The 22,522-nt window shown below is 35.2% G+C and overlaps 1 protein-coding gene across 1 annotated transcript in view; it reads right to left on the minus strand.

Annotated features, from left to right (window-relative positions):
* Nucleotides 1-22,522, minus strand: part of LOC149790304 (chitin synthase chs-2-like) — a 32,527-nt gene that overhangs the window by 5,509 nt on the left and 4,496 nt on the right. Inside the window, exons 2-14 of the mRNA XM_089973194.1 lie at nucleotides 21,570-21,766; nucleotides 19,227-19,617; nucleotides 16,883-17,659; nucleotides 14,577-14,743; nucleotides 13,829-13,928; nucleotides 12,181-12,347; nucleotides 9,928-10,007; nucleotides 8,203-8,311; nucleotides 5,779-5,932; nucleotides 5,015-5,225; nucleotides 4,559-4,759; nucleotides 1,699-2,096; nucleotides 197-361 (exon numbers count right to left, since the gene is read on the minus strand). Of these exons, the coding sequence (XP_089829320.1) occupies nucleotides 197-361; nucleotides 1,699-2,096; nucleotides 4,559-4,759; nucleotides 5,015-5,225; nucleotides 5,779-5,932; nucleotides 8,203-8,311; nucleotides 9,928-10,007; nucleotides 12,181-12,347; nucleotides 13,829-13,928; nucleotides 14,577-14,743; nucleotides 16,883-17,659; nucleotides 19,227-19,617; nucleotides 21,570-21,766 (3,117 nt within the window). The remainder of the gene's footprint in view (nucleotides 1-196; nucleotides 362-1,698; nucleotides 2,097-4,558; nucleotides 4,760-5,014; nucleotides 5,226-5,778; nucleotides 5,933-8,202; nucleotides 8,312-9,927; nucleotides 10,008-12,180; nucleotides 12,348-13,828; nucleotides 13,929-14,576; nucleotides 14,744-16,882; nucleotides 17,660-19,226; nucleotides 19,618-21,569; nucleotides 21,767-22,522) is intronic.

Raw genomic sequence — 22,522 nt, forward strand, 5'->3', positions numbered from 1 at the left:
GAATTAATATGGAATCGTATCGTAAAATGTTATCTTCCTTTTATCTAAATCATTATGCTTCATTAATTTCGACCTAACCGTTTCCCTGGGTTTCCAACGACAATTTCCATGGGTTTTAAATTTAGTGCAACTAATGTTATAAATAGTTGCGAATGCTTCATCTTCAGTTATATACTGTATGATTAATCATTATTACCTGCGGATGGATAAAAGCAGCCAAGACAAATATTCCCGCCACAAGGGTCAGAAATATAGTCGTCACGGAGCAGAACCCGTTCTCTGCTGCTTGCTTCAGCAGTCCAACGATTACGACCATCATCACTAGCGAGTACGCTGTAGATAATATAGCTGCGTACGCCAACTGTGAATATATAAATTGACTATATATATATATATATATATATATATATATATATATATATATATATATATATATATATATATATATATATATATATATGTGTGTGTGTGTGTGTGTGTGTGTGTGTGTGTGTGTGTCTATCAATCTATCCATCCACCCCATCTATCTATATATCTTATCAATCTTTCTGACTCGCTCTATGTATGTATGTATGTATGTATGTATGTATGTATGTATGAAACTGAGTTCGAATCCAGATGAAATCTAAATTGGAAGGCGATGACTTATTATGTGGTCAGCGTCGTACTGATGTGTCAACTGTTCTTTGTTGAGTCACAGAAAATAATATTTCAGTGTTTGAATTCTTTGTAAATTTCGATAACTGTCCTTGTCGAAGAATTTATTTAGAGCACAAGTATTTCCATGGAAAACTAATCTCTTGGAATCCAACTTAACTTGAAGAAACAAAATAAAAAATTCAACTCAAACTGATCACAACAAAACACCTTAAAGTGTCATTTGTTTAAAGCCCGACTGCCCAAATTCTCTATTGAAATAGTTATGCACTAATTTAAGACACAAAACATATTCCCGTACAAGGGTCACATGATAATGTTTCTAGAACAAGATAGAAGCTTTATACATGCCTAACATCACGTTCTCCCATTATGGCCTTGACTAAATCCAATGATGTTTACTCTGGAAATGATTTTTTAAAATTAAAAAAGTTGTTTATTAGTGTTTACGAAAAACAGTCAGGTCAAGTTTAACTGAATTTCTGGAAAACAAATTTCTGGAAAATATCAAATCCAGTATTAAAAAAATCATTACAATAGCATGCAATGAAATGTTAAAAAAGTGTAAAACTTACAAACAATTAAATTAAATCAAATATAAATTAAATCAAATATACAAAGCAGTATGTATGTACGTACGTACGTACGTACGCACGCATGCATGGATGTATGTATGTATGTATGTATGTATGTATGTATTTATGTATGTATATCTCTCTTTATGTACATATGTCTGTATTTTTACTGTTCAATTCAATGCAAACTTGTGTTTCCTTGTGTGTATTATTTTCTAGCGGTCTCTCATTCTTTTTTCCACACAATACGGTTAAAACTCCTCTCACCATTGTAGTGTTTTCTTCTTTGATAGTATTAACTCTTAAAGGGCATGCACGATGTTGCTTTGCCAGCATTTTAAGTTCGACTATTACATGTTTAACATGAACATATCGACAATTCTAACACATTTACTTTTCAAAATTACTTCCAATGATTTCTTTTAAACTAAATGATATGCATAAATGTGAACTCTGTAGTATTTACCTGCGTCTCTGACTTAGCAATGTAGCAGAAGAGAACGAACAGTGCAACTGGGATGAGGTTGATAATCATGGATCCATACAATGGGAGCTGTGGATAGGCAATTGAGATTGCTCCGAGAATCATCAAGAAAATAGTCCCGGGTGTCAGTATGGTTGATATCATCAACAGCATCTGATATGCAATATACAAGGTAGAGATGTCATCGTTCTTACGTGTTACATTCTTCCAATCCATCAGAAGATCCAGAATGTTAGCCATTGTGGAAGGTGTCCACCGCCTGCGCTGGATGTAAAATTCGTAAAACCCTTCCGGCGCATAGGTTAGAGCGTCTGAAGCTGCGCAGTATTCCACACGATACCCTTGCTGGAGCAGTAGTGTACACAACCATCTGTCCTCTCCTAGAGAGTAAGTGCGAGAGATTAATTTCTTATTTATTTATTTATTTATTTATTTATTTACTGACCGCTCCGGTGGTGTATGCGGTTAGAATGTACGCCCGGATGCGAGAGGTCACCGATTCAAAACCCGCCGAGTCATACCAAAAGCTTACAAAAGTGGTGTAAGGAGCTGCCTTGCTTAGCGCTCGGCATTAAGATTTAGTGCTAGGACTAGTCGACCTGATGTCGGTATAATGTGAATGGGTGGGACATGATGTTACATGTCTATATCATGATATCACAATGTTAGAAATCACTAGAAACTGCCACACAGCTGATTATTGTAGCGATGTGAATAAAACTGCTAAAGCTACAATACAAATCCAAAGACATACACATTTATTTATTTATTTATTTATTTATTTTGCTTAAGATTCCAAGACACTTAAGAGATACCTAAAAAGTTATGAGTGGTATTGCGCTCTACAAAAAATGTAGCTATTAGTGAACAGTACTTCAGTGTATCCTCCCAAAGTACTCATAATACATATCTAAATACCTCCTCAGTCTTATCATTCAGTTATTAAAATAATTACTATTCATTGGCATGTTTTCGTACTGTGGAAAACTGTACGTATATACGCATGGCGGCTTTCAAATCTCATTCCCTCCAGCGAATCTTTTTGATAAAGGGATTCACCCAAACTTCACCTGATTCCAGCTCAGTATGGAGGATGTGGAAAGGGTAGGGTTTATTTCTACTTCAGAACGTTAGTCAAGACCGAGGATTTATGCCCTGTATTTTGTCATTGAATAGATGGATACCTAGGGTACGAGTGCGCCAGCTGATGGTTGATTACTGTTCTGTTTGGCAACACATTGTACTGTACACACAAAATTGACATTAGTACTAGGGACAATATACTTGGACAAACGAGCCTTTTGCATTGAAAGCTAATGCGAATAATTAATTTCTCTTTAAATATCCTGAAAGAAGTCAAGCTATGCTACATCACCTTAATACTTTCGTTCAAATGTTTATGTTCACTCTTTTCATATCTGACCAGCAGCTATTAGGCGATTTCAAACCGAGGTTTATTTAACAGACATCAACAAATTTGGGACCAATCATGCACAAACCTTTCTGAGTTTCAAATTGTTCAGTTTTTTATGGTAACAGAAACAGTTGACTAATTAATCCCTGAGATAATAGAAACAGCATGCGCGTATCAAGATCTTCGTCATTTGTTCCCTTCACAGCAGTCACTTCCTACTCAGCAATCGCAGGCAACAGTCTTCCAGAACATGGGTCATCTTCCATGGATTCTTCTCATTTGTTCCCTTCACAGCAGTCACTTCCTGCTCAGCAATCGCAGACAACGGTCTTCCAGAACATGGGTCATCTTCCATGGATTCTTCGTCATTTGTTCCCTTCACAGCAGTCACTTCCTGCTCAGCATCGCAGACAACAATCTTCCAGAACATGGGTCATCTTCCATGGATTCTTGACATATCAACTTAAACCAATTCGGTCTTGACATCAGTTAGAAAATGTCTTAGGAGCGCCTGGATTTTACACTATGCTCTTCGCACAGTAGCAGAAGTTTTTTTCTTTCCATATTAGATTTTCACTGTCATCTACCTTTGCATGTGTCCAGCGAGCTGTATGGGCCACTGCCCATAATTTGATATAATGTTAATTGGTCTATAAACTGGCATCAAATGTAGAATCAAACTCCAAGAAACAAAAGAGCTAAGGCAAAATATCCAGAATTGTTCAAATTTGCTTTTTAAGAAAGCAAATATATTGATCATTGAGATACCAAAACATTCAATAATGCCTTCATACTTTGCTGCCTGCAGTACTAATGCTTAAAGAGGGACTCCAGCAAATTATGGACATATATGATAACTACCCCTGCGTTTAGTATTTTTTCTAAGTGTAAATTCAAAAAGTTATATAGTATTCGAAAACAATTATCCGAACTAATGCTTGAAGCTTGACTAAGCAAATTAAACTTTTAAGTACTTTAATGTTCTGTCTATACGGCCAAGTCTCATAGATGTACTGAATAATCAAATACGAAATATTTATAGCTTTTCGGGAGAATATGAAAAACAAGATAAAAGTGGACACAGTTAAGGTACATAATGAAATAGCTCATACTTTACGAGTTCGAGCTAATACATATTTCCTTCCTCGTCTCAGATATACTAAAAATGAAGTTCATCGAATACAAATGCTTGACAACAATGCAGAGGAAACTGACCTAAACGCAAAAGTATGTATGTATGTATGTATGTATGTATGTATGTATGAAAGTATGTAGGTAGGCTATTTGTTTGGCGGATATGTGCAATTTATTTGCTACTAAAATTAACCTAATAAAGCCAACCTCTTTGAATACCATGGCATTTTAATTGATTGTGCGTGTGTTTATATGAGTTTGCACGCATACGTGTCTGTATATGTGATATATTACCTTGGTCATACTGTACATAATGCCTTGCTTCGCTGGGTACGGTAGTGTATCTCTTCATGACATTGTCGTCCATCAGCGATGATCCCCTGAAGAGGCTGAAACATCCAGGACTGCAAAGCACGCATCCAATGGTATGCTCTGTTGCTTTCTGTAGCCAATGGCTGACTGCGTATTCAAACTTCTGATACCATACCATTGGCCCTGACAGCAAGACAGTTAAATAATATTTCAAATGCTCTATGTTAATGATAAAGAATCAGTGCACTCATGTACAATAATCTCATCCGAGTTTCTTCAAGATCAAAGATTTTTCTGACTTATGCATGCTATGGTCAGTATTTAAAGAAATGTATTATTATTATTCAACCCAGAATGGGTTTGAAAGTATTAGAACATACGAAATTATTCGCTTTATTCAGTTGCAGTTATACTTAGAAAATGGACTAATTTTCAAACCAGAGCCAATAGGATGTATCCTTCCGCACGCGGCTCCAACGTTGGGATTTCTCTTCATCCTATCCACGAGGAGTCGTAAGGCTGAAGGCTGGAAATCCACATCACCGTCTAGTGCCAGAAGGAACATGTTGTCTGCAATAGTCTTCATTCTTGTCTTACCTCCACCCAGGGACATTAATTTGTGGCCAAGAAAGTAATACATATACATCACCTGTGAGAAGAAACACGCTAGTAAATCGATCAAAGACCATATTACAGACATAAAGTACTTCCATTCAACCGGTTTATGTAAACTAGTTTCCGGTCAATTCTTTTGTTGGGGAAGGCCCTGTAATCATTATTAGGACCTGGATATACTATATGAATATATCCTGAAATTTTACATGAGTTTCATATTATTCCTTCACTTGATGCAAGTCTTCTCTTTTCTGTCGATAACAAGTCACTGCACAGTTTAGCCCTATAATAGTCGATTTAAAGTTGAATAATGCCCAATCTGTGCAATAGTTTTCTCTCAGTTTGCGTCATTGCCCAGATCCAAATATATGATACAAGGCTTTAAATGAAAGATGGCTTTAGAGTGTAATAATAGCATGGCATGAATGAATCAATGAACCCATAATAATCACGTGTCGCACTTGTGCAAACTTGTCCTGACTTATGTTAAAATGAAATCATCTCCCCATTCTGGATTCAATCCTTATCATGAGCTAGACCATTTTACTCTTTATCGTTCAAACGTTTCTGAGAGAATATTTTTTCACCTGACTCCATCGTTTCCGGTGCCGAATTTTGGCCTTGTCTTTGAGATGTGCAATCAACTTATTACCGCCTGGAAGTCGCCAAAGCAGCTGACCACCGTATGGAGTGTCAATCTTGGAAGGAGGGGGGATTTTGAATCCTAAATTGTGCACTGATCTACGAATAGATAAGGAAAATAGTGTATGTGTTTATACAGGACGCGTAAGTGCTCTAAATTAGACAATAAGCTAATTAGAATATTCTCTTACGAGACATATGATTTACTTCCCATTGCAATAGATCTGAAGTAATTAATGACCTTTTAAAAATGCAGTAAATTCGCTCGATATAGTCAATGCAATTACAATGCTCACAATTTACAAGAATTCTGTCTCACTGGTATATGATGATACAATTGAACCATTTCAAAAGTGTATGTTTGCTGATATTGCTTCTAAACAATGACCATTTTATACAGACTGGTCTCTTATTTTTGAAGCTCTTTTTGTCCATTTTTTTTGTGGTAATGGTGGCGGAAGTATCGATTCATGTGTTATAAAGACGAAAGAATTGATGTGATGCTAAAAAGAACGTCCTGTTATAAAAAAAAGTTAAAGACAACACTATTCATTCTGGCTTCAGTTTAGCTTTACATGTTCATCCTCCTGCAGACCCACTCTAGAAAGGACAGTAATTTTACCATCCAACACAGATTTCCCAAACATTGCAAATTATATCTAATCATTCCACAGATTAGCAAAGGGTTATTATGATCTACGCTGTCTGTCCGTCCGTACCTTTTATAAGTTATAAATATTAGTGCTCTGTAAATCAACGTCATTTATTAGTGATCAAGACGTGAGTGTATCTCCTCAAAGAAAACCCATACACCTCTAAACACTTTCTCACCTCATTATCCAATTACTCGTTGCCATTTTGTATTGACGTTTTTTATATGATTTTCATACAACTCCATGGCGGCTTTCAAATCGTCCACCTCTCTGCGAATCTTCAGCCAAATATAAAATGAAGTTAATTCAGGGCAGCATGGAACATGTGGCAAAGTTTCGATGACGTGCTTCATGCTAGAAAGGACAGTACATCTTCAGGAAGCATGTCGTGTCAACTGATTTAATCGCCGGTTCAGTGTGATTGAGTAGACGCATACCTCGGTCACCGGTCCACGGACCGGATTTTAGGAAGTGTTCCACAGCTATTGAGAGCACTCTTGAGACATAAATATGTCCATTGACTCTGACAGAGTCGAGCACGTGTATATGGACAATCGAACCGTTCGGTTTTAAAACTAATTCGTATAAAACTCTATGGACTGTCCGACTACGGCGAGTGAATATGTGGTCTCGTTCTTGTTATCTCACATCCAATATCTTATCATTTTCAAGAAAACAATTCCATGCTTAATCACCTGTGAAAAACGCACATCAACGTGTCTCTTCATTATCACATGTGACGATTTCAACCTGAGTCTGTTTTTTGATCAGCCTTCTACATACATATCTTGCACAAATCTTTCTCAACTTCAACTATTCTTCAGTATGATTTTTGATTTAAGAGATATTTCGCATAAATGTCTGTGAGAACAACTATGTCTTCCTCTGTGAATGGATCAAAGTTATAGATTGCCTCCTTCACATAGCCCACTTCCTGCTCATTAATTGCTGACAACTGTCGTCCAGACCATGGGTCATCTAACATGGGTTTGCAACCATCTTTGAAATGATGACCATCACATCAAACTTGTATGATATGACAAAGAATTATTACGCTAAACTTTATCAAAGTCGGTCTTAATATCTATGAAAGAAGACCCTAAGAGCGCCTGGGCTGTATTGTGTGATCTTTGCTCAGTAGCAGAATTGTTCTCCTTTTCCATCATTCAGTTCGGTCACTGTCATCTACCTACGTGACTTTGCACATATATATCTTCAGGTGTCCAATGTGTTGCATATATAGCTGAAGATCATTATGGAGACCTTTATTTTGTCCATTGATCGGTGTGAAAGTTATGGACAGGTTCAAGAAATCAAAAGAGTAATAAGCTGTTCGGAGCTTTTCAAGTACATCTCTAAGCTTATATAGGTGATGCCAATAGGAGAAGCTGGCAAGATTTTTGATCCCTTGTTTCAGTGTCTATCGCCGGACGGGAGGGGCAAATCACAGATAGACACACACGGTTGATGGATATCATTTAACTAAGGTTTGTACACTGGTCGGTAGGCCGAGGACGCATATTATTTGTGCTCTGTACGTTGGGTTTCGTTACCTGGTTCCATGTTCAGGTTTGGTTTAAGTGGGAATATATAACATAATGTCATACAAATTTGTCATGGAGAGCGCTATAAGTCCCTTAGTTTTGTTTATCATACTCTACTGAACTTAATTTGTTTTATAGCGTTCGATATATTTAAGTCAAAGTTCTCACTTACCCAGCTGCCACATTGATGGTTCGTATCAGCTGTTTGACGTGGCCATTTACCTTGAAGAAGTTGTCGTCATCACCATGCGCTTCGAAAGCATCGTCAAAGAAAATATGAGCTGAAAAATTAAAGCAACGCTGAATGTTTTCATTATTTCTTTCTGTCCTTACTTTCGATAAATCGTCTGGACAGATCTGGTTTACGTATTTACCAGAGGGCTTATACACAGTCTCAGTACTATTTTATGAGATGGGAATGGGTTATTTTGAACGTCGTGTCCTTGTTTCCCTTTGTTTTGCAACAGAAAACAACAAAAACTAAAAAGAGCAGCGTACATGTAAGAAAATGTGTGGACTAACTTTCGAAAATATCATTTCTAATTCTTTACTTACATAAAATAAAGTATTTCTCTTTATGTTATTTGACCTTCCACTTTCGGCTTTTGTAACGCATCTTATGATACAGCCTTACTGTACAAAGTCATTATTATTATTATTATTATTATTATTATTATATTCAAATATGATTATGATAATAAAGGTTTTCTTCACATTCTGTATTATTATTAAAATAAGGAATTCAAAACTATAATGGTACGCATTGGCGTTCAATACAGCCATTATGATCTATAGTAGAATCTAGGAATTACATCAACAAATTGCAATTACTGACCCTTTTGCTTTTTTTGCGTTCTTCATAGTACTATCATAGTACGAATACATCTATCATTGACCGTTCCAATGATATTAATATAGGACTAAATGATCATGGATTGTGAGTGATTAGGTAACATTTACAATCGATAAATACCCAATTATGATCATTTAATCCTTATAATTCCAATTTACTTCCTTCCTAACATCAGATCAGAAGGTTTAACCAACAAAACATTCAATTTTATGTACATCGAAGTTTTCTTTCATTAGCCTCTCAACTGCAACAAAATGCATAGCCCTATCTTCGCTAGCCAAGGTTCGTCGAGATAATGGGTAGAATGTCATAGCGGGTCTGCCAGTGATATACTGTTATGATCATTATTTTGATAAATATATATAAATGGTTGCTGCTGTTAAACTAGGAAAATTCCTCTCTTTTTTGTGTTGAAAATTACGTTTGCGTATGTGACATATTGTTATAGCAACGTCGTTGTTACTTTCTATGCATTTCGATCTTTCAAAAGCAAAATCATGTCCATTTTTAGTGACATCCTTTGGTTGACATATGACCCTGACATTTAATAACCGCTGATGTAACATGTTGTCGAGGTAAAATGCAAACATTTCCGAAGACTGGCTTCTAAACCCTACAATATGCCTTCTTCTGCAAAAGGGGTGAATGTTGGGGTGCAGGAAGGTCTGTGCAATTATTTTGTTTTAACTTCTAATGGTCGATTTTAAGTTGTGGCTTGTCATTTTTCATCGGAAATCACAGGAGTGGGTGGTGGGAGCTTGTTATTATTATTATTAGGGTGTAAGGAATTGATATATATAAAACTTCACATCAAATGATCTGGTAACAGGGAAACAAAAGTAGTTCGCATAATTTATCGATGTGTACAAAATTCCATATCAGTATCACGTGACCGTTTACATCCAAAAAAAGCGTAGAAAACGCAGTCAAGTCATTAAAATTGGAATTATTAGAACATAAAGCAATTCTCGTATCAGCATGTATGCATATGTATTCCGGTAGACGGAAGAAACTAAACAAAAGGCCAACACAAAGACTTCTAACCTTCAAATTCGTAATAGTCTGGATCTCTAATTCCAAGGAAGAGCTGAAGGTTTCTTCTTGCACACTGGTCTTCGTCCATCCTGAAAAAGAACGAACACTATGATGCCGGAATAGAATCCAAATGTGATAGTGTCGCTTGAGGAATGTTGTGTTCGTATGCAACGACCCAAGACCAGACATTGCGAAATTACTTTAACATCTTCTCTCGAGAAAGATGTGATTTGTTTTGGTCATCTTTCCCACCACTAGCCACTACTATTTTTGTAGATGACCAGGAAGGAATAAAAGTAGCATGAAATATTTAAATATTTTTCCTCAGACAGACTTGTGGATCAATTTGTTACTTCACGTTCCAAAATATGACTGATTTCCATTCAGAATATTCTTCCCAAACATTAAGAATGAAGACAGGAAAAGAACAAAATAGGAAGAAACGACGGAAATGATTGAAAGAAAGAAATCAAGAAAGAAAGGACAGTCGACATAATAACAACCTTGCTGCTTTATTGCTGACAAATCGGTTGTAACTCAAACCCGATACCAATCGTAAGCACGGTAATTTATATGTGTTGATTTATTTTGAGTTTTGTTCAAGCTTGCAGTCAGTGGCCAATAATGTATACCTGTTGATTTATTACGATCATGTTCAAACTGTCATTCAGATAAAAAGGGGGGTTCAACTGGACAAAAATCTTTCTCACGATATGAATGTTATTCAATAATAAAAAAAAGCTTTCTTGAGGTGACTTCAGATATGTATAAACCAATAAACCTCATACTGACCGACGCAAAGGAGAATTTAATATATCAGTAATAGTTTAAAAAATCACATTCATCATTAAAAGGTCCAATGTTGTTTTATTAGTGACTTAGAGAAAAACTTGCAATTAACTTGCTTTACAAGGAACTTTACTGGAAGTTTGCAAAGCATTATGTATTAATAACGTTTGGTAAATGTAAGGACGGCATTTTTTTATACTCAGTGAAAAACCTTCCTAAAGATCCGCAATTGATAAAACGTTATAAGCGTTGATCAGCGTAGTAGACAAACTTTGTTGAATACGAAAACAGTCTTAAATCTGCAAAGATTCGTATGTTTAAGTGGAATAGCTAATGTATGAATCACCTGTCTGTACAAATTCAGTTAACAACTTGTACGGACATAGACTGGGTCTATCGAATGTCAAATCCAGTTGACATCGTTTACTGATATAGACTTTGTCTATCGAATGTCAAATCCATTTGACATCGTTTACTGACATAGACTGTGTCTATCGAATGTCAAATCCAGTTAACAACTTGTACTGACATAGACTGGGTCTATCGAATGTCAAATCCAGTTGACATCGTGTACTGACATAGACTGGTCTGTATGAATGCAGCATTGTTTAAAGCTCAGAGTATGATGTATGATAAACATTATGACGCCACAAATGAAGACCATATTTGCATACAACTAACTGGAGCAACAGTTATCTAAATACATAACGGACATACTGGGCTTATCTAATTATCAGGATACAAAGTGATCCGACTTTACATTCCAGTGTTTTGCTCTTGCGTCCAAATGGCAAAGAATGAAACAACAGAGTAAGGGTTTGTAAAGTTTATTCTGAGTAAACATTATATTTTCTGGGTCAGGGGACTTGGTCGCCGTTAAAACCCATAGATAGTTTGCACTATTTTTTATTCAACGACAATATTAATAAATATTTATTCCAGCTTCGGAATATTACTGTGCACAGTCAAAGAACTCGTATGATGCACAATGTGCCACAACCTCCATGACGTGAATCCACGTCAGTCATGCCCAGAAAGTTTTCATTCCTACTGGTCTAACCTATTTCGTACAATCTTGTATTCCTTGGTGGAAACAAACCATCTAGTTTCAGTCTTTGGGTGTTCTTCACTGAGTTTTAAAGCATTTAATAATGAAAGATAACCAATCGATGTTGTACAAGATTTCAGTCGTCAGTTACCTTTGTCCTATGCTGTCAATACAAACAATTATGCAGTGATCTTACCCATCAGTTTAATATAATTATGAAGCTTTACGAATTTCCAATACGGACTACTGAGAAACGGGAATATGAACTGAATGACCCCTAGAATTTAACGATGTGACGTGCTGACACAAAGTCAATCATGGCTTTAATGTAGGACGACTATGCGACATGACAAATAATATATCACGCGGCGTTCTGCACTCACTGAGAAAACATGTCTCTCTATGCTTATATGCCTGTTAGTTACCTGAACAATGATTTCAGAATTTGTGTCATCTCATTCTCGTTTTCGTGCCACATCGTGGCACACATATAAATCATAGGTGTATCATCCTGTCTCAGAGGCGACCAATCGTCTTCCTTCGGATTCCATTGGTCGATATTATCAGGGAGGGGGAAAAATGCGTCCCTTAGCTGAAAGAGACTCAATATGTTTAAGGCTTAGATACGCACAAATCAAACTAAGATACGGAAAGTTTTCGACTGTTTTTTTCTTCTTTTACCAAAGTTATTTTTTATTATTTGATAATGATATATATATATATATATATATATATATATATATATATATATATATATATATATATATACATATCCAGTCAATCCGCATCAGTCTTGAAACACTTTCACTGTGGTCTGGTTCATTTCATTTCCCACGAGTTTTGACAGTTGAATCGGTACTTAAGTAAAAGAAAATCACGCTAACAATAACCCAAATTCGTGTTTAAATTTAATGGCATTTTGCCTTGCAGAAATTAATTGAAACCATTAACTAAGTACATCATTATTTCTTATTTCTTTCCACTTACCTTGGTAAATTAAGCCTCAGTTAAAGTGAACCTTTTACAAGAAGCTGAATATTATTTTACGAGCACCTGGCAAATTAAGATTGACCTTATTCAAATAGTAATGACGTAACTATTTATCACATGACATAAATAATATTTTTTTAAACATCCTCTGTATTATTTAGTACTAAGTTTATGACCGCCACCCTGCATTAACATAATGAAATATGTTATGGAATAAAGATGTGTTTTGCATAATAAAATATAAAAAATACATGTATTATCAATCTTAAATAAAATAACATCGAGAAAATTTAATATTATAATCATATGTTTGAGTTGTTTGCTTATCCCTTTATCCCTTGTAATTCGACTGGTTCATAAAATGTGACCGGTCCATTTATGCTTATCTGTCGCGAGCTGCGTTCAAGGAGCATACGTTCCTTAATTGATTCTTCTTTCAAAACTGTTGCTACTTATTTATTATAATATAATAAAAACTACAAGATGCTAAAGGGCCTGGTGTAAGTTTATGGACCGGTCAGTCCGCCCCCAAAAATGTATAAAGACATAAGCACTGCTTCGGTCCATATATAATTTTTGAATATGAATAATTACTGGATTATTATTCAAAGTACTATGGTTTCAAGAAAGGAAATGTTTTAGGAGGATAGTAGTTTGCAATAATATTGGTTCTTTACGCAAATACAATAAATGTACTATTATAATTAGTATAGCTTCTTAACCAAACTGTTGTTCAAACCACGAGGAAACCTGGAGTGAGAAAGCATCATGGTTCGTCAAGTGAAATTTCATCATTACGTCGACTATTGCACATTGTCGAGTCCTCGAGACAGCATCATATTATCACAATTAATAAAAATGTTTACGATAGTAAAAAGAACATATCGAATTAGTGGTGAGAAATGTAATATTGGGCGAGTTTGTCGACCATTGGATGAATGGTATTACGATGAAATTATGTCCGCATAAAAAAGTCGAGGAATTGTCGTATTCGACGAATGTTCAAATTGACAAAACAATGTACGTGTAAATCTGCTTCAACTAGCAATAATATTGGGTATTCTTTAGCTAATATAGTGTCACCTTTTCATCTGCACCCGTCACTTCCTCTTCATCTTTCCGACGATTTATCAGCATTCCTTGGTCAAGGAGGACTCCACAGTACATAGGTTTTACAAACAACCTAAAATATATGAATAGACATACAACTTTGACATCTGTCTGTAGACATTGCACACGTGCAACATTGAAAATAAAACGAGAAAATGGAAATAAAGTACATGACCCAAACAACACCACGGCAGCTCTTCCCGGACCGGTCTGAGTGGTTTATCAATTATAACACACTGACTGTTAGGCAGGCACTTTGTCCAACCAAGCCACGTCTGCTTTCGTTGTGTGCAGAATACAAACAATCTGTAACTTTAAATAAACATATACAATTAAACATGTAACACTGAGGTTTGCATGCACATTCATAACGAGAGCGTTTGGTTGTTGACTTAAGTGAGTATAACACATACAGACTTGGATGATAAAATATACGTAGTTCAGATGGCGCCACTGATATCATCAGATAATATATTGTTTTTATACACGTGCAAGCCGTATAACAAAGTCTTTGTTATTTAACCCCTTAAACTGAGTACTGATATTACACATTTGGTGCCATCTGAATGGCTCCAACGTTTAAATATAGTACTAAATAAAACCTTGTATGCATACCTTACATTTGTAAATATATTTTTTTTTAAAAGTAAAGGTTAAGGATTGATTAGAAAGGGGATTAGTTTGAGAATTAAGAGGAAAATGTCCAAAATAATCAGGATACTTGTCTTCTCTTTGCATCCTTTCATTGCTGGAGACCCATACATGGGTAGTCAGGAGCATAAAGGCAAGGTAACCCATTATTCCAGCCGTAATTACTTCCCATGCAATGTCATAGTCCCCGTCCCAATTGGGGAAATTCAGGACACAGCCAAAATGTATCGTCAGTGACTGGAAAAACAAAAATATTAATTTATGAATAATAATAAATATGCGAAATGTTTTAATAATAATAATAATAATAATAATAATAACATCAAGAACATCAGTACATATTATCAGTATCATCCTCTTTATACAACCCTTCTTTCTTCCAGGTCTGTAATCTCATGTTCCCCATACCAGTTGAGAACTTTGTTATGCTCTTATATTAAAAGAACATCAATTGATATTGGACGAAGTACGAAGTAATGCTTTCTTTAGTGAGTATGGATTAGTGTTACCTCTTCCTTGATGATTCATGCTGGGATAAGAAAGACTGGGCTTTTAGCAAAGCAGGGCATTCGAGGAATTATTATTATTATTATTATTATTATTATTATAGATGTATGTGTATATTTTGAAGCGAAGTCATTGAAAATTTGGCAAAATACCTGCAGGTGGATTACTCTGTCTGTTTGACTCTGAGATTGCTCCCATGTTTACCTATGGGGCTGAACTTTTGTCATTTTTACATATAATTTTGGTATATCTCTTAATGCATTCGTATATAATGAGTTCGGAAGAATTATAGTGCAAATATAAGATATAAATTTATTTTGCAATGTTGGCTTAGAATTATAGAAATGGCAGAAGACTTATATTCTAAACAGTATTACATTTTACAGCTACGATGGGCAGACAATTCTAATTGCTTGAATAACGATGTTCAAAGGTTTATGTTTATGAAACATTTGGCGATGTTTGGTGTAGTCGGGTGGGGTGGGGTGATGACAATACTTTTCTTAGAATGTTTAGTCAGATATGTGAAGATGTTTTGAGCAAAAACTTAAGAATGAGATTAAACCAATGGAATACCCCATTCTTTATGTTATTGACAACATAATGCACGTGTCAAAGACATCTAGAAGTGTTAGGAGACATAATTTTGTGTTATATAATCACTCTACTTAAAGCTAGTAATTTGCAAAAATCATAGGCAATACGGGAAATGTGAAACCATTTGCTATGGAGAAAGACTGTATCAAATTTGTAATGTTAGTATCAAATATGAATTTCATATTGTTACTGCTTGTTCGCTTATTGGAGAATTACGAAGAAAATATATACCCACCATTGTATATATAGTTCCAACATTAACACAATATTTCATGACTTTTATATAGAAAAAATTATTCCACGAAAAATCCTGATGACTAATTACGCAATATTTAATATAACAACGTTGAAGATCAGAGAAGATGTTATATCATCAACTCACGTTAGATAGACTCCAGATCAACAACACAAACGTCTCTTTGCAGGCTTTGGGGTTCTCTTTAAGCTATTCGGTATGATTAATGTGGAAAATATATATATATATATATATATATATATATATATATATATATATATATATATATATATATATATATATATATATTATTCCACCAAATTAGAAAAATGTACTACAATAATTACTTGTATGTATAACACTTCCAATACATACTATGTTCTTCTCTTATACACTAAAACACCATTTTGTACCGCATGATTTACGAATATGAAACACGAGCCATTGTTCTGTATTACAAATAAACACTGTTTTTATTGTTATTATTATTATTATTATTATTATTGTTACACATAATAAACTGTTAGATAAGATTGTCATTAAAATCTCTGCGGAAAATCACTATATTTCGTCTTCTTGGCTGGAGCACTTTGATGTAATTTTCTGTTGCCGCGACATACAGGCGCACTGTGCTTTGATATATAGTTAGTAAAAAGTCACATTACTCAACAAGGAAATTGTCTTAACATATGAATCATGCGACAAATGACGCACACGTTAAGCACAATCATATTTTTTTAAATGCTCTATGTTAATGGTTAGATACAGTTCGCAATAAACTCCATGGTTCAACTGCACACATTATGTAATATCAATAGCTTATATCGATGACAGTATGCTAGATGTTGGTTCCGTAAATATGTTCACGCCATCTCCAACGAGTAAATTCATATATGAGTGTCCATATTCAACTTCCCGCAAGTATTCTTCATGAACTGTCATTACATTACTTAGCAATTTAGCAATTCCCTCAATAATTATGTGTACTCATCACAAAACTACTTACTTAAGTTCGTAAAAAGCATGGAGTTACATACCCGTCTTGAGTAAAGGCCCAGCACAAAGGCAACGGTAACTGGAGTTGTAAGTGCCAAGGGAAGTGCAAAACTTGGAGGCTGGGCCAGAATCTTGCATGCAACCGCAGACATTTTGTAACACACTGCGCTAGATAGAATGTTCACTCCAGCCAATATAAATGGTAACAGTGAATTACATGACCCAAAGTTTCTAAAATCTACCAGTTCGGAGATTCCTATGGTGCCACTGGATACGGTGGCGTTTTTGCCTTGAAAAAAGAACACGTTAAAGCACGATGGCCCATTTTCACAGTCGATTCCAAATATGGCGGCAGGTATCCCTATTGAAAGCACAAGTTTCCATATGTTGACAATGAACGATATTTTCGTGCGTCTTCGTCTTAGGCTCCACTTTAGCTTCTGCAAACCTCGCGACGATATGTCACCTTGAGGAACAAAATTCTCCCACCATGATGCAGAAATAAGAATTGGACAGCAAATATAAATTGCCAGAAGTCCACGAGACTCCGACGATCCTGTATAGACGTGATAAATCCACAAGGCGTGGGATGTTATGCTAATGAGTATCACTGCCACCAGCTTCAGTCGTCTTAGCAACCGATTTCGTGCCGTATCTGTGTTTGCATCTCCGTCTCGAAGAAATATTAAGCCCAATATGGATGGTATATAGCAGATGTTTAGGCACAGCAATGCTCCAGATAAAGGATTTGTGTTCGGCAGGATCACGAATACAAGAAGCAACAACCCTATCGAATGAAGGCTCTCGACAGCAATTGCCTACAGAAAGATATGGGGAAAAAGATAAAACAAGAAAAATATACAGTCGAATCTAAATATCTCTAATCTCCAGCAAACCAAGTGAATCAGTTCGAGATAAGTTAACGAAATACGTCCTTCAAAAATTTGAAAATTAGTTCGAGTTAGAATCGGTGTTCGAGCCAACCATTTTCAAAGCATTGAGATTCTTTTGTGTTGCAGTTAGGAATAGGTGACTCAGATTGAAGTGGCTAGTCTCAGATTGTAGTGGCTAGTGGCTATTCTCAGATTGTAGTGGCTATTCTCAGATTGTAGTGGCTATTCTAAGATTGTAGTGGCTATTCTAAGATTGTAGTGGATATTCTAAGTTTGTAGTGGCTATTCTAAGATTGTAGAGGCTATTCTAATATTGTAGTGACTATTCTAAGATTGTAGTGGCTATTCTAAGTTTATAGTGGCTATTCTCAGATTGTAGTGGCTATTCTAAGATTGTAGTGGCTATTCTAAGATTGTAGTGGCCATTCTCAGATTGTATTGCCTATTCTCAGATTGTAGTGACTATTCTCAGATTGTAGTGGCTATTCTCAGATTATAGTGGCTATTCTAAGATCATGCATTAATCGACGAATAACTAACTTACGATATTTCTTCATGTGTAGTAGTATTCCGAGTTTGTTTCTGTTTATACTGGCTCATAAGCGGAGTGCCGCTGAAAACTACGTGACCTCTGATCTGCTTTCACATAATACACTGGCACAATCGGAATCATGTGGTTTGTTCTAGGTACGAATCTTCAGAAACTGTATAGCCCCAGATCGATCGCCGGTGCATTATGGGACGGCAAATCTAGACTTGTGAAGCATGCAGTTAGATTTGACTTAAGTGAGTATTTGGTACTTCTTAATACAATACTTCGGTTCAGATTACTCTGTGTGTGTGTGTGTGTGTGTGTGTGTGTGCAGGACGCAAGTGGTGGTCAATATTAGTTTCATTCTTAATTTTTCAACAAGCATGGTAGTATGTGTTCCATCTAAGGATGTATTGGATTGGGGAAGTCCCCTAGAGCAACAAACTGCAGTGGGGAACTGTAGTTGAAGGAAGGGCCGAATTTAGATCGAAGTCGAATTTTTATATCGGCAGGCTTGACGCAGACGATACATATTAGAATTAGAATGTTATCTTTGTAGCAGTTAACTTTGACAAAACACATTCCAAACATTTAATCTACATTCAATACTCCTAAGCGCAACACATCAAATGAATAGAACTTACAAAGAAAAATCGAGTGATGTAGATAAAAGGTGTTGGGGGCTTGAATATTGCAAGAAAAGGGGTTACATGGGCGCTGTTTTCTGCGACAGGATCCCCGCTATTTTTCTCTCTAGCTGGGGCATAAATGTTAAACGTTATACGTAAAGGTTAAAGCGCAAAATTTGCTCATCAGCTATAAAGTGATTTATGAATGATTTGCAATATACGAACATCCATCATGCATCCATCCATCCTGTCTCAGACAGTCGGAGCTACCAACCTACCTACTTAAATACATATACATACATAAGGTCGAGACACAAAAATGTTTGCTTACTATGAGAAGAGGGAAAACGGCCAATGTTTTAGTTTTCTTGAAAATCAGTCTCCATAAACTGTTTAAAATAGAAAACACATATGGTGCCGACACAACAAGTATCAATCCCCAAATCCACGTGATTTCTGTTTGTGTAACCTCACCATAGTGGAAGTGATTACTAGCTGTCTTCAGACTTGTGTTCCACCTGCTGTTTGGCGGCATTATATTGGTTACCATTAGTAGCAGTGTGCTTTTGGAAATAACTCCGCAGCCGAGAACGAAGACAAAAAGGATGCAACAGGTAATAATTTTGGTGATGACAAAGATTTTATTCCATAACTGGATATCCGATGATGCTAAATTGTCCTCAGACGTCTCACGAAACAAATCCCATGTGCCACTTTGAGGTCTGAAGATATAAAAATTTGACTGAATTAAGTTTAATGACATATCTCATACTAGACACGCATGATAAAGACTAGCGAAAACGTGTGTTGTAAATCATATAGAATTCATGAATGTATTTGCAGAGGGAAGTAATAATCATAGTGGGATAAATTTACATGTGGAAGTAAAGACCAGTTACTCCTTTCAAAACATTGAATCAATCAATTATTTTGTAAACAAGATAATACATAGCTAATATTTGTTATGAGTATAGATTAAATATTTAGATCAATATTAATTGTAATGTTGACTTTTATTTGAGTGAAAGATACAGTCGTGATTCTGACTTTAGAAAGTTCCAGAAAGGAAATTTCCTATAATGTTGACAGTCTTTCCAGAAAATGAAAATCTTGACCTAGGTCAATTGGAGGGGTAAATAAACTTGTTTACATTATGATTATTCATTATTGCCTTAACATCCGAAGAGAAATCAGTATTGTTGTTGTATTTAGCTTTAAATTTTGGTGCATTTATTTATTCAAATATTGTTCAGTGGAACTACAAAGTGCTCAATAATATGATTTTGGGATGGAACATTAATTTGGAATTATAGTGAATTCAGAAAAGGACTTTTGGAATATATTACTGCGATACATCAATATACTATTAACACATCACCACCCTCCAGACCATGGTCACTTTAGAACACATTCAGTATTGGAACTTATTTGAAACACCATTGAAATTAAATTGGAACTTCATAATTCGGACTTGTGATAGAACTTTTAGAACTATTTTGGATTTAGTTCACAATACTAAAGTTCCTTTAAAGTTTTCACTTTGTTTATCTATGGAATTAAAATAGTTGTTAAATTATACCAAACTTGTTGGTTTTCACACTTTTCTGCTCCAGAATCTCTTATCGTATACATGTATGTACAAAATCTATTTTCATTCGCAATGTTTTTTGTAGCGAACCATGCTAACATATATGTTACCGAACTTTTGACCTTTGACTTTCCACCCAACCATCAGTTTCCATTTCCATTAAATAAACGTTCATTATTCTAATTGAAATGACAAGCCTCGTTTCATGTATGTGTTAAAAAAATGCAATGCACAAACTTATTGCTTGTTCCGTAATTACATGGCTACTTATGATGTCGTACGTCCATTATTAGCTTTTTAGGACATAGATTATTAGACACCGACGTATATTCACACATTACCATCCAGAAAGCTAAATAAAACCATTTTCATACTAACTGCAGGTTTCTAAGCTGAATACTAAATAAAATATTTTTCTTGGTCATGGTTGGGCATTTATCGAAGTGTAAATATTACCTAATCACGTAGAAGTTAACATATTGTCCTTTTCACCGCATTTGTTTAACCACCCTGCCAAAAAGTCTTCCATATAATAAAACTTTTCCTCCTTGATGTCCTTAAATCAATGGATTTCGTGAACAAATACTGATTTTAGATAGCACATAGTTTTCTTTTATGAGCGTCTTCACATCCCCCAGACTACCTAAAGCTCCGTCTTTATCTGGCAAGGCTCGTCAATCCACTTCGCAAATCGTCTATAAGGAACTAAAATAGATACCCAATCCCTGACTAGCGTATATGACTAGGAATGAAAAGTGAATGGTTGTGGGTGAAAGATCAAATGGCCCAGAATCTATGTTTTCTATACTGATTTATTTATACCCGATCCTATATCAGCACTTTTAATATCAATTAACGTCTCCTCTCTTGTATTTTAATTTGATTTATATTATATTATATTATATTATATTATATTATATTATATTATATTATATTATATTATGTTATATTATATTATATTATATTATATTATATTATATTATATTATATTATATATTTCTTTACACAATTTAAAGTGTTATATAATAATAATAATAATAATAATAATAATAGACTGTACTGGCTGTTCTGTTTGAAATGAAATACCTTTGTTTATCTGATGCATCGTTGCTCTTTTCTCCAGGTTCCGCTGATCCTTTGGAGGGTAATGTGTGGTACTCGCTGTCTCCATTATCTTTTATATTATCATCTGAATTATTGCTCGACTTAGATAAATGCTCATCGTCGTCTTCCTCAATAAATCCCTCGTTGTCATGGCCTTTACTTGATCGGCCGAAAACAGCCTGAATAATACGACGGAAATGTGACATAGAGAGAATATATGGTTATGAATATTTGATTTAATTTATATTTGGATTAATTTATTTGTTTGTAAGTTTTAAAATCGTTTTGCTTTTAATTTCATTACATGTCAAAGTAATGTAATTTTGTTTACTAGGATTTTGATATTTTCCAGAAATTTGTTTGATCCGACTGTTTAGTCGAAAACACTGAAATTCGTATCTTTTGCTGAACTAGTTTCTGACCTTGATCAAGAATCAGTTAAACAACTTCTTTTTATCTTTATTGTGGGATACGTAGAGTGAGATTGAGGCTGTACTGGAATTCGTGACCTTAGACATGTAAATAGTTTCTAAACCATTCTAGAATGTGATCACGTGATCCTCATACGGATATATGTTTTGCGCATTATTTGACTGTATAACCTTTGTCTGTGGAGAAATAATCTCACTTTGGGCTTTTACTTTACACTGGAAAGTGTTTGTGGCCAGTTTGGAATTACATTTTAATTTCTTTCAAATTATTTGGATTGTAAAAGATTCATTCTTTTCCTGGAAATATTTGAGTGCTCTTACTGAATTATTGGACAAAAACATTTATTACATTTTATTAGGAAATTCAAACACCGGAATATTGTTTGTGAATCAGCAAAGAACTGCAGATACATCTGTACTATAAAGGATACAGCATACATCATCGCCTTCCATCTTGGATTTTTCGTTGGGACTCGAACTTGAATTCGTTAGAACTTTTCATTA

The sequence above is a fragment of the Sinohyriopsis cumingii genome, chromosome 10, assembly GCF_028554795.1.
Source record: "Sinohyriopsis cumingii isolate HCF-2022 chromosome 10, ASM2855479v2, whole genome shotgun sequence".
Classification (NCBI taxonomy): Eukaryota; Metazoa; Mollusca; class Bivalvia; order Unionida; family Unionidae; genus Sinohyriopsis; species Sinohyriopsis cumingii.